Source organism: Hippopotamus amphibius, chromosome 12, assembly GCF_030028045.1.
Source record: "Hippopotamus amphibius kiboko isolate mHipAmp2 chromosome 12, mHipAmp2.hap2, whole genome shotgun sequence".
Lineage (NCBI taxonomy): Eukaryota > Metazoa > Chordata > Mammalia > Artiodactyla > Hippopotamidae > Hippopotamus > Hippopotamus amphibius.
In genome coordinates, this window is record NC_080197.1 from 29,730,164 (window position 1) to 29,743,322 (window position 13,159).

The 13,159-nt window shown below is 45.2% G+C and overlaps 1 protein-coding gene across 1 annotated transcript in view; it reads right to left on the bottom strand.

Annotated features, from left to right (window-relative positions):
• LOC130833952 (tyrosine-protein phosphatase non-receptor type substrate 1-like) overlaps window positions 1-13,159 on the bottom strand; it is a 106,499-nt gene that overhangs the window by 57,652 nt on the left and 35,688 nt on the right. The window contains exon 3 of the mRNA XM_057704070.1: window positions 6,340-6,660. Within this exon, the coding sequence (XP_057560053.1) occupies window positions 6,340-6,660 (321 nt within the window). The remainder of the gene's footprint in view (window positions 1-6,339; window positions 6,661-13,159) is intronic.

Below are 13,159 nucleotides of genomic sequence, written 5' to 3' on the forward strand. Positions count from 1 at the left end.
CAAATAGGCTTCTTTTTTCTCTTTTGGAGCGTGGACTGTTAAACATTTACCATCTCACCTCTGGACATAAGCATTTTGAAGGCAAAATTGAATGTGGGATATAAAAAAAGGAGAAATCAAGGGTGATGAAAGGCTTCTGGAATGACAGCATGTGTACCATGAACAACAGAGTTGGGAAGGATGCAAGATGATAGAAGAACTACTGTTCCCATTACAGAGAGAGGAGGGAACATCACATTCTGAGTTGGAGAGGTAGGACACTTGGGCAAAGAGGAAGGAGAATACATTTTCCCCTTAAAACTAGGAAGGGGGATCATGTGTACTGAAGAGGTAAAAAAGAACCTCAAAGGGTGAGGAGTTGAGTGAAGACAGGAACCTACAAGACAGAATAACTCCTCAGAGAAAGAACATGAGTGTGTAGTTCATGGCTAAGTTTGAGGTGATGGATGAGAAACAACCTGATCTGTGCTGATCTGAATTATTTCTCACATTCCAGGGAGATGTCATGAATCAGTCCCCAGAGCTACTTCCCATAATCCTTCCTCAGGACCTTTTATGAAGACGCAACTCTGGGGGCTTCAGGAGCAGGCTGGCATGTCTCCATGGAAGGGAGGCGTCTGGAGCAGAGAGTCGTGGAAGCTCCCAGCTGGGTCCTTCTCCTAGGCTGGGACCCTCAGGGAGGGAAGGAGGCAGCAGAGACTGAGGGTGGCACCTAGCAGGGAGGAAGGAAGGAGCTGTGGGAAACATGTTCATATTTAATTACCTGCTCATCACTCAGGAAATGTTCCTTGCATGACTCCTATGTGCCCAGGGGTTCTCCTCCTGGGATGCCTGCCCTGAGAGGATGGGCAGCCCCTGGGATAGGACTCTGCCCCCTCAGCCTCCTCGCCAGGTCCTGATGCCCCTTCCCCAGCCCTTCCACTCTGGCACACGGAGGGTCGGAGCAGGAGCCGTCCTCAGAACAGCCAATCCAGGACGTCTCAACTTTACACTAAATTGTGGATTCCTTTTGCCCCAAAGAGCCCCAGGGTTCAAATGATATACAAATGGTCTTGAAGAACACCACCCACTCAGCTGCATCTCATTCAGCACCCTCTACCCGCTTCCTCCACAGAACTGCTAAGACCCTGTGGACACCCTTTGAAAACCCCTAATCCAGCCCACCTCCTTCAGGACCCCACACACCCCCTAGGAGCTGGAAGCCCCTTACAGGAATACACAATAGTCCTGAGGGTATTGAGAGAGGTGGGTCCCGTTCTCTTAACTCTATGTGGGCCCTGACCCTGTGTGACCTGTTGGTAGCTCCCCTACTGACCTTGTGTCTTTTAGGACAGATCTTGTCTTGCCCTCTCTCCCCTATAACTTACAGTCAGGCCGAAAACTTCCTGCAGACAAAGATGACAGAGACAATGACCACCAGCAGCATCTTGGGGCCTAGGAGGAGAATTGCCAGGAGAGGATAAGACAGCTCTGCGTCTGGAACTTAAGAGAGAGGAGGACCAGTTAGACCATACAGGCGTCATTCCCAGGGACCTCCATGCACTCATTCTGAGGCCACCTGGGCCCATCAACTTGCTGAAACTTTTGAACCTGCATTCTATCCTGGGCTCAAAGTGGAGGCAGGGATCAGGATATAGAGGTTCCACATTCCTTTCTCTCCTTTCTCAGGCTCCTAAGGTCATCCTCCTTGAGGACAAAGGTGGAGAGAGTGTGGGTGTATGTGTGGTGCCTGGTTTACTTATTTGGTCCTGACCTGACACCCCTATGGGGCAGGTATTATTATTCTCATTCTGATGAGGAAACTGAGGGTCAGAGAGTTTAGGGAGCATCACAAGTTTAGTGGGATTCAGACCTGGGGAAATCTATCCCTGTTGTCTCATAGGATGACCCTGAGATCTAGCATTTTGGACCAAATCCAACCTCTCAGGGTCATAGAAATGAATGTCAGCACAGCATGCAGGTGGGGTAGACCAGGTTTCATGGTGAGAGTGGCAAGGCTTCCCTGCTTAGCAAAGGAAGGGGCTGAAGACCCCATGTTTCAGGAGCTGACGGAGCCCTCAGGATGGCCTGACATCATGAGAATTGTTGGCTGGAGAGTGACCTGGTGAGTCAAGGAAATGGGGTCTCATGGTGGATAGGGCTCACCCAACCCAACCAACCTTTACCTTTATACCAACGTTAGAGGAAATCTTTCACTTGGACACAAAAATGCAAATCTGGGGAAGCACACTTTTGGATTCTTTGCATTTTTACCGTGAGTGGTTTTTGCTCTCAAAATTATATAAATAAAGCTATTAAAACATTTTTTTAAATAAATAGAATAATCCTTAAAGAAGGAGTGAAGACCTCATCAGTTTTTGCTCTTGGGGGTTGAGGGATGACAGTTCTCAGCTGTGCGGGTCTCTGGGGCTTTCTCTCAGTTGGATGGAGCTGCATTGCTCAAGTCTTCATGTACTTCTAGAGGACAGCCCACTTCAAAGGACTGGCTGATTATAAAGGCTCAGGCCCATCCCTTCCATTAAAAATTTTTTCTTCGGCCTCAATGCTTGGCGAATGGGATCTTAGTTCCCAAATGAGGGATGGAACCCGTGCCCCCTGCATTGGAAGCATGGAGTGTAACCACTGGGCCTCCAGGGAAGTCCCTCCCCACCATTTAGTATGACTCTAATAGACCATCCTAGCTCTCCAGCTCTCTGTTGGAGTGCCCAAGTCTTTTGTTGTGTCTGCTTTGCAGTCCAACATCTCCCTTTGCTTTCCTGCTTCCTTCACTTGCTCATGCATGTTGATTCTGGCAGAACTCCACAGAAGGTTCCCTCAATCTTATATCCATTTCAGACTATGCTTCCCAGGGAAACTGATCTATGGGAGTTCGTCTGGGAGTGAGCAGAAAGGCAAACTCTACAATGCAAATCTGGAGCTGGATCACTCATCAGCTGGCTGGCCAAGAGGATCCCAGGCCTGGCAGGATGTAGAGCAGGAGTAGGCCATGGCTTGCCCTAGTGGTGCAACTGCTAAATCTTTTATGGGTGGTGAACTGAGATGGTGCGACCAGAGGAGGGGAATACCTTGGCATCAGGCATCTGAAAATTAGGTGGTAATTATAAAACCTATGGGATTGGGTGGGTGTTGCTGAAACATCAATCCCTTGGAGAAAGACAATAAAAGCTGAGAGTGATGAGTCACAAGGTTAAGGTTAAGTGTGAAAGTCAGAGGACTTCTTGGCGGCAAACCAGATTTGTATCTCCTAGAGCCGGAGAGCAGAAAAAGCTGAGAAATGGGCCAAGGACATAACATCAGAAGAGCAGAGCTGCATAGCAGGTTGAATTCTCAACTTCAATGGGCCTGCTCTACCAGAATAGGGCTCTGAGGGGGAGGAATGGACTCCTGAGCCATGTGGTGGGGACATAAGGGTCAAAGCACTAAAAAACCTTCACTGGACTTTTAGGCTATTGAGAATAACAGCAGCAGCATAGCTGCTTATCTCCAAAAATGGCCTTTCCAAGCCAGAAGAAAAATCAAAATGGGAATGTAAATTCTACACAAAATTGGCTCTCAGTGTTCCCCAAAGAGAAAATGCCAGGACTGCAAAATAACTGTGAGTAAAAAAAAAAAAATAAAATCACCAAATCCTGGAACATAATCCCTCACTAGGCTTCTAACCCACCCTCACCTAGCCACCAGGAAAAGCCCAGGAGAAACAGATGAGGCAGCTAGCACTGGAACCTAAGAAGTGTTCGGCAATGCCACTACCAATATTAAATTCACCTTACCTTTGGAAACACTGCAAGTGTCCTGGAGAGCACAGCACACATCTAAGAAGGGGCGTTTATGCCTGATTTTAAAGAGTTGGCAAAGAATCCCCAGAATCTGTACATATATTACCTTATATGTTAAAATGGATGAGCAGTAGTGATCCAGGAAAGATCTTGAGATGGGACATTATCTTGGATTATCTGATTGGAGCCCATGTGATCACAAAGAAGATTCTTATGAGTGAAAAGTGGAGGCAAGAGAGTCAGAGAAGGAGATGAGATGTAGGAAACAGAGGTCAGAGTGATGCAGGGTCCTTTGCCAAGGGGTGTGGGCACCTCTGGGAGCTGGAAAAGGCAAGCAAATGGATTCTCTCCTAGAACCTTCAGATGGAACACAGCTCGGCCACCCATTGTAGGCTTCTGACCTCTAGAACTATAAAATAATACATTTGTCTTGTTTTAAGTCACTAAACATGTGACAGTGGCAATAGGAACCTAATCCAAGGAGGCAGGAACATTTAAAAAGGAAGAATGTGACTAAAAGGACAGGCATGATTTCAAGTGCATAATTTCTGGGAGGAAAAGACAATAAAGAAAGAGGTGGTATCTGCCAATTGAGTGGTGAAGGGAAAAGCGAAAACAAAAAACAAAAAAAACAGGGAAGTAGGGAAACTTAAAGTTCCAAAAGACAGAAGAGAGCCAAAGAATTAGAGGATACAGAATATTTTTCTCACTATCAAAACCAGCCAAACAACAGAAAACTCCATTTACATATTGGATTATGCTGTACTGAGAGAGCGGTCCATTAGGTTAGAAATATTGTAAAACACCCCAATACCATAAAAATGAGTAGTCAGATGTGCATCCTCATACCAGACCAACTGGACCTGGAGCCCTCAGATACACCAGGCAGCAGGGTCACATGGGCATCTTATACTTTGCTCAATCCTCACAGCCTAGATACCCCAGGAAACATTTCCAGCCATAGTACAGTAGCAGGCATGCTGGGTCAGGCACCCTGCAGCACCCAGACATAACAGCCCTGTCCTGAGCCCCACAGCAGACAGAATATTAAAAAGCACGTTCAAGTCTTCCAGAGAAGATGGTGTGGACTCCTCTCACCTGTTCTCCCTGCTCAGTACAACTTGAACCCTAGAAATAATACAGGGACAAGCATAGCAGGACTCTGAGGTGGAAGAGGAGGCAGACTGGCTAGAGACCTGGGGACTGGAGGAAGAACACAGCTGTCATGCACCCGGGTCCACTCTCCTAACTCCCCAGGAACAGTAGGACTGATAAAGAAAAAAGAAGTAATACTTTTCCCATATCAGGAATGAAACAGAGGACATCACTGCAGACGTAGCAGACATCAGAAGGATAATAAGAGAATATTACGACAACTGTACAGGCAGAAATTTGACAACTTAGAGACAATGGGAAAAATTCCTCCAAAAGCACAACCTACCACAATGCACACAATATGAAATGAATACATTGAATAGCCCCAAACTATTTAAGTTCTTATGAAAGTTCAAAAAAAAATTCTTGAGGTCCAGTTGGTTTCACAGGAAAATTCTATCAAGATTTACAGATGAATAAAAAACAAGTGTGGTCCACACATGCGCGCACACACACACACACACACACACACATGTTATAAAGGAAATTGTGGAGAATTTGAATATATACTTCGTTAAAGATGATATTAGGGAATTATTGCTAATTTTATCAACTGTGAAATGATATTGGTTTTGTAGAAAATCGGTGTCCTTAACCATATGACCACACAATTGTGGGCTCCACTGGCAAATGTGTGTGCACACAGGACTAAGTTATTAGTGGACACAATTATGCAACTTCTCTATACATATCTCTTGTTTAAGGGAAGTTGTTTTTCCTCCCCTTCCTCGCTTTATTCTTCCAGCAGGCAGGGACATGGACACTCAGTGACACAGCGTTGACCCCTCAGAGGAGGACAGATCCATAGGGAACATTGGAAGGAATGTGGGCCTTTGAAGGTCTCCTAGAGTAAAGATTCCAGGAACTGACTCCATTCTCTTCTGATGTTGCATGAGAGAGAAATAAGACATATATTACACATAGAAAGGAGGACTCTTTATGTTCTTGGGACAACACCCAGCCGAGGCAGAATGTGTCTCTAATTAGCACATATTTGTTATATATGGTCCCTGTTCATGAACCACATATAACCTGTTTACCTTGATTGGTTTAACCCAATCACCTGAACTACAGGCAACACATCTTCAACATTATTTCCCCCAATTGCTTCCCTTCTGTAAACTCCAAACCCTCTGGGTGGTTGAAGCAGGAGAGGAGATCACAGCTGAACTGAGATCTGCATTTAGTAAATGTGCAATGAGCTCACCTGCCAGGTGGAGCATGACTGGCAGCTGGCAGTCACCAAAAACTCCACCCTGGAGGCCTCAGCTCCCCAGAAGGAATAGGACGTGGATGAAATCCCTGGTGAGGCTTCCATTACAACTCACAAGAGCAAAAAGCAAGGGGGAGGAGTAGCTTGAGTCCTTGGGGCCAGGTGTGGGCCTGGGCTGGTGTGAGAGGCATCTACCTCGGATGGTCTCAGACACGTTGGCAGTCCCACGGAGAGGAGGGCCCCCCTGCAGGGTGACGTGGGCCACCTCGCAGATGACCTGGGAGTGAACATCCCCTGGGGCCAGCAGCACCTTGGTTGTGCTAGAGATGCTGTAGGAAACGCTGTCTCCCTCTGGGTCCACGTTGGTCTGGGAGGCTGGGCGTTCATGGCCATTTTTGAACCATTTCAGGGAGATGTTCCTGGGGAAGAATCCATGGGATCTGCAGGTGAAGCTCACTGTCTGCTCAGGTGTGGCCCTCATGATGGGGCCTGATACCACAGGAGGAGAGGGCTTGGCTACAAAAGGAACATTTATAAACAACGAACATGATTGTATTATCTTCACTAAGGATAAATGTGTGACGACGTTAAGAACTTGCATATACATTGTTTTTTCATTCTTCAGATAGTTCTGGGAAGGCAGTGTCTTCCTTCCCAGAGGTGACTTTGACTAAGGGGCAGCGCCCACATGGAATTCCAGGCCTGAGTTCAAAGTCCACCTTCTTTCCTCCAGCAGGTGATTTCCCACCAATCTGGGCACAGGAACAAATGTACTGATCAGTCTCACGGTCCAATTAATTCTTCCTAGCTTGGCTCCCCTGGAAAACTTAACGACCCTCAGAGAAGCGTTTACAGAAACCCCTGTAAGGGAAGCAGGAGCTTAGCGGGACTACATGGACACTGAAGCAGGCTGGCCAGAGAGTGAGAGGTGTGGCCGTGGCACCTCGCAGCTCCTCATCTGTGAAAGGGGACAGCAGGCATTATCCTTCCCGGGGCTGCAGTGAGGGTTAGTTCAGGCATTTTTGCTTTGAGTAAAACACCAGATACTTCACAACTAAACACAGATCTATCTTTAACCCAAACTTTATTTATACCCATAGATGTCCCTTCAGGTATCTATGAATTTACTCCATAGTGTTCATTCTTTTTGTGAATATTCCAGTAGGACTAATGTGTCAATTCCTGAATTTCAAAGGAAGGGGGCTAAGGAAAGTTTTTCTGAATTTGGGTTCATCTCTTGGGTTAGTTTTGGGTTAAAAACAAAGATAGCTGAGTGCAGAGAAACCAAAGGTGGTTAATATCTTAATTGTTTTAAAATCACAACAGACACAGACACCAGCCTGTGAAGCAGGAAGAAGCACCTTCTGTGTCCTGAAATTATATATGAATCAGTGACTCAAAAGCGAGGGCAGGGACTTCCCTGGTGATGCAGTGGTTAAGAATCTGCCTGTCAATTGCAGGGGATATGGGTCCAATCCCTGGTCCAGGAAGATCCCACATGCCATGGAGCAACTAAGCAGTGCGCCACAACTACTGAGCCTGCACTCTAGAGCCCATGAGCCACAACTACTGAGCCCATGTGCCACACTCACTGAAGCCCACATGCCTAGAGGCTGTGCTCCACAGCAAGAGAAGCCACTGCACTGAGAAGCCCGCGCACCTCAACGAAGAGTAGACCCCCCTCATTGCAAGTAGAGAAAGCCTGCATTTAACAATGAAGACTCAACATAGCCAATTAAAAAAAAAAGTGAGGGCAGTTTCTTCCTGTAGAAGGGTGCTGTAGGGCAGGGGTCCCCAACCCCCAGGTCACAGAGCTGTCCATGGCCTCTCAGGAACCAGGCTGCACAGCAGGGGGTGAGTGGAGGGAGAAAGAGTGAAGCCTCATCTGTATTTGTAGCCACTCCCCATCACTTGCATTAGTGTCTGAGCTCTGCCTCTGGTCACATCAGTGGTGGCATTAGATTCTCATAGGAGCGTGAACCCTACTGTGAACTGTGCATGCAAGGGATATAGATTTTACGCTCCTTATGAGAATCTAATGCCTGATGATCTGAGGGGGAGCTGAGGCGGTGGTGCCAGCACTGGGAGCAGCTGCAAATACAGATTATCACTAGCAGAGAGGCTTGACTGCACAGAGACTATGATAAATCAATTGCTTGTAGACTCATATCAAAACCCTATCAGTGGACTTCGTAGGTGACGCAGTGGTAAAGAATCCGCCTGCCAATGCAGGGGACGCGGGTTCGAGCCTTGCCCCGGGAAGATTCCACATGCCACGGAGCAACTAAGCCCGTGAGCCAAAACTATTGAGCCTGTGCTCTAAAGCCCGTGAGCCACAACTACTGAGCCCATGTGCCACAACTATTGAAGCCCACGCTCCTAGGGCCCGTGCTCCACAACAAGAGAAGCCACTATGATGAGGAGCCTGTGCACCACAATGAAGAGTAGCCCCCGCTCGCAGCAACTAGAGAAAGCCCGTGTGCAGCAAAGAAGACCCAAAGCAGCCAATAAATAAATAAAATAAATAAATTAATTAAAAAAAAAACCTATCAGTGAGCAGCAAGTGACAAGCTGCATCTGGTGGCAAGCTTTATGGTGGCAGGTGAGTTGATGTACTTCAATTTACAACTGTGTCTGGTGGCAGGTTTTAAGTCAGAATCCGACACTTATTTTAGTCCTCACGTGGCCCGCCCATTATTTTATTTATCATTTCCATCCATGCCTCTTTCCCTCACTGTGCATTTGTCTCAATCACAGCTTTGGTAAGCCCATAAGCTAATGCTAGCCAAAATGAATAAAACACAAACATTGCTGGAGAGCTTCTTTGAAAAGAGGGAAAAATGGAATGATGAGACTGCAGAAGACTCTAAGACTGCCAAAAAAGAAAGCTGTATTTAAAACAAAATACTAAGAGTCCTACTTAAATTATGGGTTCATTGTAACAGGTGATTCACATTCTCCAAGCCCACTTTGTATAATATGTGGTGACTGGCTATCCAACGAAGCCACATGCAGACCAAGCACGCTGCTTTAAAAGACAAGTATTTGGGGCAGATGGGAAAGAGTGAGAAACACACAGAGGGTCTGTACCACAGCTGTGCATGTCCTGGACTGAGATGTGGGTTCACAGCTGTACAGGGGGTCTGGGAGCTGCAGTGTGGGAACTGGAGAACTGGTTCAGGGTGAGAACCATTGCTGACTGTGCGGAAATGGGCTGAGGGGCAGGAGGGAAGAAATCCACATTGGAGAATGTCTACCACAGAAAGCTGGGAGGCCATGGTTGTGGGGCACTACTGCTGACTCACAAGCAGCGGGGAGGAGCCACTGGTGTTGCCTCTCTTTCAGTGCCTGCGTGAACAAAGGGAGGACCCCTCTGGGCCTGGCTGTTACAGTTGACAAGGAATAGAAAAAACCCCTGGGGGAAGGGGAGCTGGCCTGGTGTGCTGGTGGCTAAGAACCAGAAGAAATCATGGAGAAGGACATCTCTAGAGACATTCCTGTTATACCCAAGCCCACTGGCTTCCTTCTGCAATTGGCAAGGCTGCCGCCGCAAGGGCTCCATGACCCAGGCAGGGCACTACTGCTGACTCACGTGCAGGGGAAGGAGCCACTATTGTGCAGTCTCTCTTCCCACACACCAGTGCCTACAGACAAACAATAAAGGAAGCTCTGCTGGTCACAGAGTAATGCAAAAAGCCCCCAAGGGCAGCCCCTTAGGCACATTTGCACCAGGCACCAGTAAAGAATCACACTAAGGCCAGATTTCCTAAATCCGTGGCTGCCGGAATTCCTGTGCAGTCAGTGCCATCCTCAGGGCACAACACAATCCAAGCAGGGTGCTACTGTTGTGTCACATGTAGGGAAAGGAGCCACTATCAAAGCCTCTCTCTCCCCACACACCTGCATCTGCAGATGAACAATAAAGGAAACCCTCACTGAGGCAGACCCAAAGAGCTCCAAGGCACCCTCAGGACCAGACTCTGGCAGTTAGACCACGTGCAGAAGCAGGGACAAAACCAAAGCTGAATGCCAAGGACAGGGGCACTAAGAAAGAGTTTCTAAAGTCTATCCATCAGATATACACACTGCAGACTAAATCCCCATGATCAGCTAGGTAGACCCTATGTCTTTGGAATATCAGAGTAGACAATGAATGTTCCCGCAAATGAAAAAGGTCTAGCTCTGGCAGCTGTGGAATTTGGGAGCAAGCACACACAGGAATTGGGCTAGATCAGAGCCCAAGTGGACCCGATAGGATACACAGCAGGTCCAGAATCCAACCCAGAGGCAGAAAAGGGCCTCTTAGGAAGGCAAAGGTGGCCTGAGGCTCAAGGCATGTACAGGACACTTACAGCTGAGACCCCAAGGAATCAGAATTATTATTATTAATTCTATTGATCTGATCCATTTTGTGGTCAGCTCTAGCCTTTTTTTTAACGATCTTAGTCCTAAGGGATCTTCACATTTTACACCATATTTTTTATTCTCTTTCTTACTTTTGTTTTTAGTTTCAGCCTTTTTATATATTTCTATTTCTGGTTAGCTTTTTTTGTAGTGCCAAGTTTATCTTCCCTCTCTTCTTTTCTTCTTTATCTTTAATATATTTCTCTTTTATTTTATTTTTTCTTTCTCTTTTTATATTTCCAGTCATACTGTGCTCTTCTGTTGCTCTGTGTTCTATCCCTTTTTATTTTATTTTATCTTATTAAACTTTTAATCAACATTATTGGTCTGCTCTGTTTCCTTGCTTTATTCTTCAAATGACACACTGCTTTGGTTTTTGTTGTTAGGTTTTATCTTTATCTTAGTTCTAATTATAATTGTTTGATTTCCTTTTGGGGATCTTCAGTCTATCTGGTTGTTTCTTTCTCTTTGTTATATTTACTCTCTGTTTCTATTTGGGCCCTATTTTATTTGGTCCTCATTTTCACAATTTCCCTGGTTTTGTTTGTTTGTTTGTGTTTGTCTTTGTTTTTGTTTTGAGTTTTTGTTGGTTTTCTCTTTAATTGTCTGATTGCATTCTGGGGTTCTTCTGTCAGGTTGTTTTAGTGCTTTATGTTTTATTGGGTTCTGTTTTTGTGTTTCCTGTGTATGTACATGTTTCCTTGATTCAGCATTTGTTGGTTTGACTAAACATTTTACCATTAGTCTGGGGCTTGGATAGCCTTTTTTAATCCCCTTTATTGCCAGGATGACCAGCCTCCAGAGTCTGGATTCCTTGACCAGAAGTCAAGTTGGAGGTGCTGGGAAGGGAGCACGGAGTCCAGGATGCTAGACCACTAGAGAGTGCTCAGCCATGGGGGAAGATTAACTGCAGAGAATTCTCACAGAGGCCTCTATCAGACTCTAAGTCCTGGCTTCGCCCGACTGCCTGCAACTGCCAGTGCTGGATACCTCACATCAAACTACAAAAAAGACAGGAACACACACCCACCCATCAGCACATAGATTACCTAAAGCCATATTAAGCTCATAGATACACTAAAACACAGCACCAGACATGGCCCTGCTCATCAGAGGGAAAAGACTCAGAACCACACACTGGAAAGCAGGCACCAGACCCTCCCATCAGGAAGCCTACTCAAGATGCTGGATGAGCTCCACCACAGGCGACAGAGAACAGAAACAAGGGGAATTACTACCAGGCAGCATAGGGAAAGGAGACAGCAAATACTATAAATTAGACAAAATAAGAAAACAAAGAAACACCTTGCAGTCAAACAAGTAGGATAAAAACACACAAAACCAAACAAATGAAGAGGAAATAGGCAAATTGCCTGAAAAAGAATTCAGAGTAATGATCCAAAATCTCGATAACAAAATAGAGAAAATACAAGAAACATCTAATAAGGACCTATAAGAACTAAAGAGCAAACAAACAGTAATGAACAATACAATAACTGAAATTAAAAATACTCTAGATGGTATAAACAGCAGAATAACTGAGGCAGCAGAATGAGTAAGTGAGTTGAAAGATAGAATGGTGGAAATAACTTCCACAGAGCAGGAAAAAGAATGGAAGACAGTCTCAGAGACCTCGGTGACAACATTGAATGCACCAACATTCAAATCATAGGCATCCCAGAAGAAGAAGTAAAAAAGAAAGGGTCTGAGAAAATATTTGAGGAGGTTATCATGGAAAACTACCCCAGCATGGGAAAGGAAATAGTTAATCAAGTCCAAGAAGCACAGAGTCCCATACAGAATAAACCCAAGGAGAAACAGACCAAGGCACATATTAATTAAACTAACAAAAATTAAACATAAAGAAAAAATATTAAAAGCAGCAAGAGAAAAGCAACAAATAATATATAAGGGAAAACCTATAAGGATAACAGCTTATCTTTCTGTAGACTGCAGGCCAGAAGGGAGTGGCAGGATATACTTAAAGTCTTGAAAGAGAAAAACCTATAGCCAAGAATACTCTACTCAGCAAGAATCTCATTCAGATTTGGTGGAGAAATCAAAAGCTTTACAGACAAGCAAAAGTTAAGAGAATTCAGTACCCCCAAACCAACGCTACAACAATTACTAAAGGAACTTCTCTAATCAAGAAACACAAGAGAAGGAAAAGATCGACAAAAACAAACCCAAAACAATTAAGAAAATGGTAATAGGGACACACATGTTAATAATTATCTTAAATGTAAATGGATTAAGTGCTCCAACCAAAAGACCCAGACTGGCTGAATGGATACAAAAACAAGACAAAACAAAAGCTGCCTACAAGAAACCCACTTCAGACCTAGGGACACATACAAACTGAAAGTAAGGGGATGGAAAAAGATTCCATGCAAATGAAAGTCAAAAGAAAGCTGGAGTAGCAATACTCATATCAGACACATTAGACTTTAAAGTAAAGACTATTATAAGAGACAAGAAAGGACACTACATAATGATCAAGGGATTCATGCAAGAACAATATATAACAATTGTAAATATCTATGCACCCAACATAGGAGCACCTCAGTACATAAGGCAAATGCTAACAGCCATAAAAGGGGAAATCGACAGT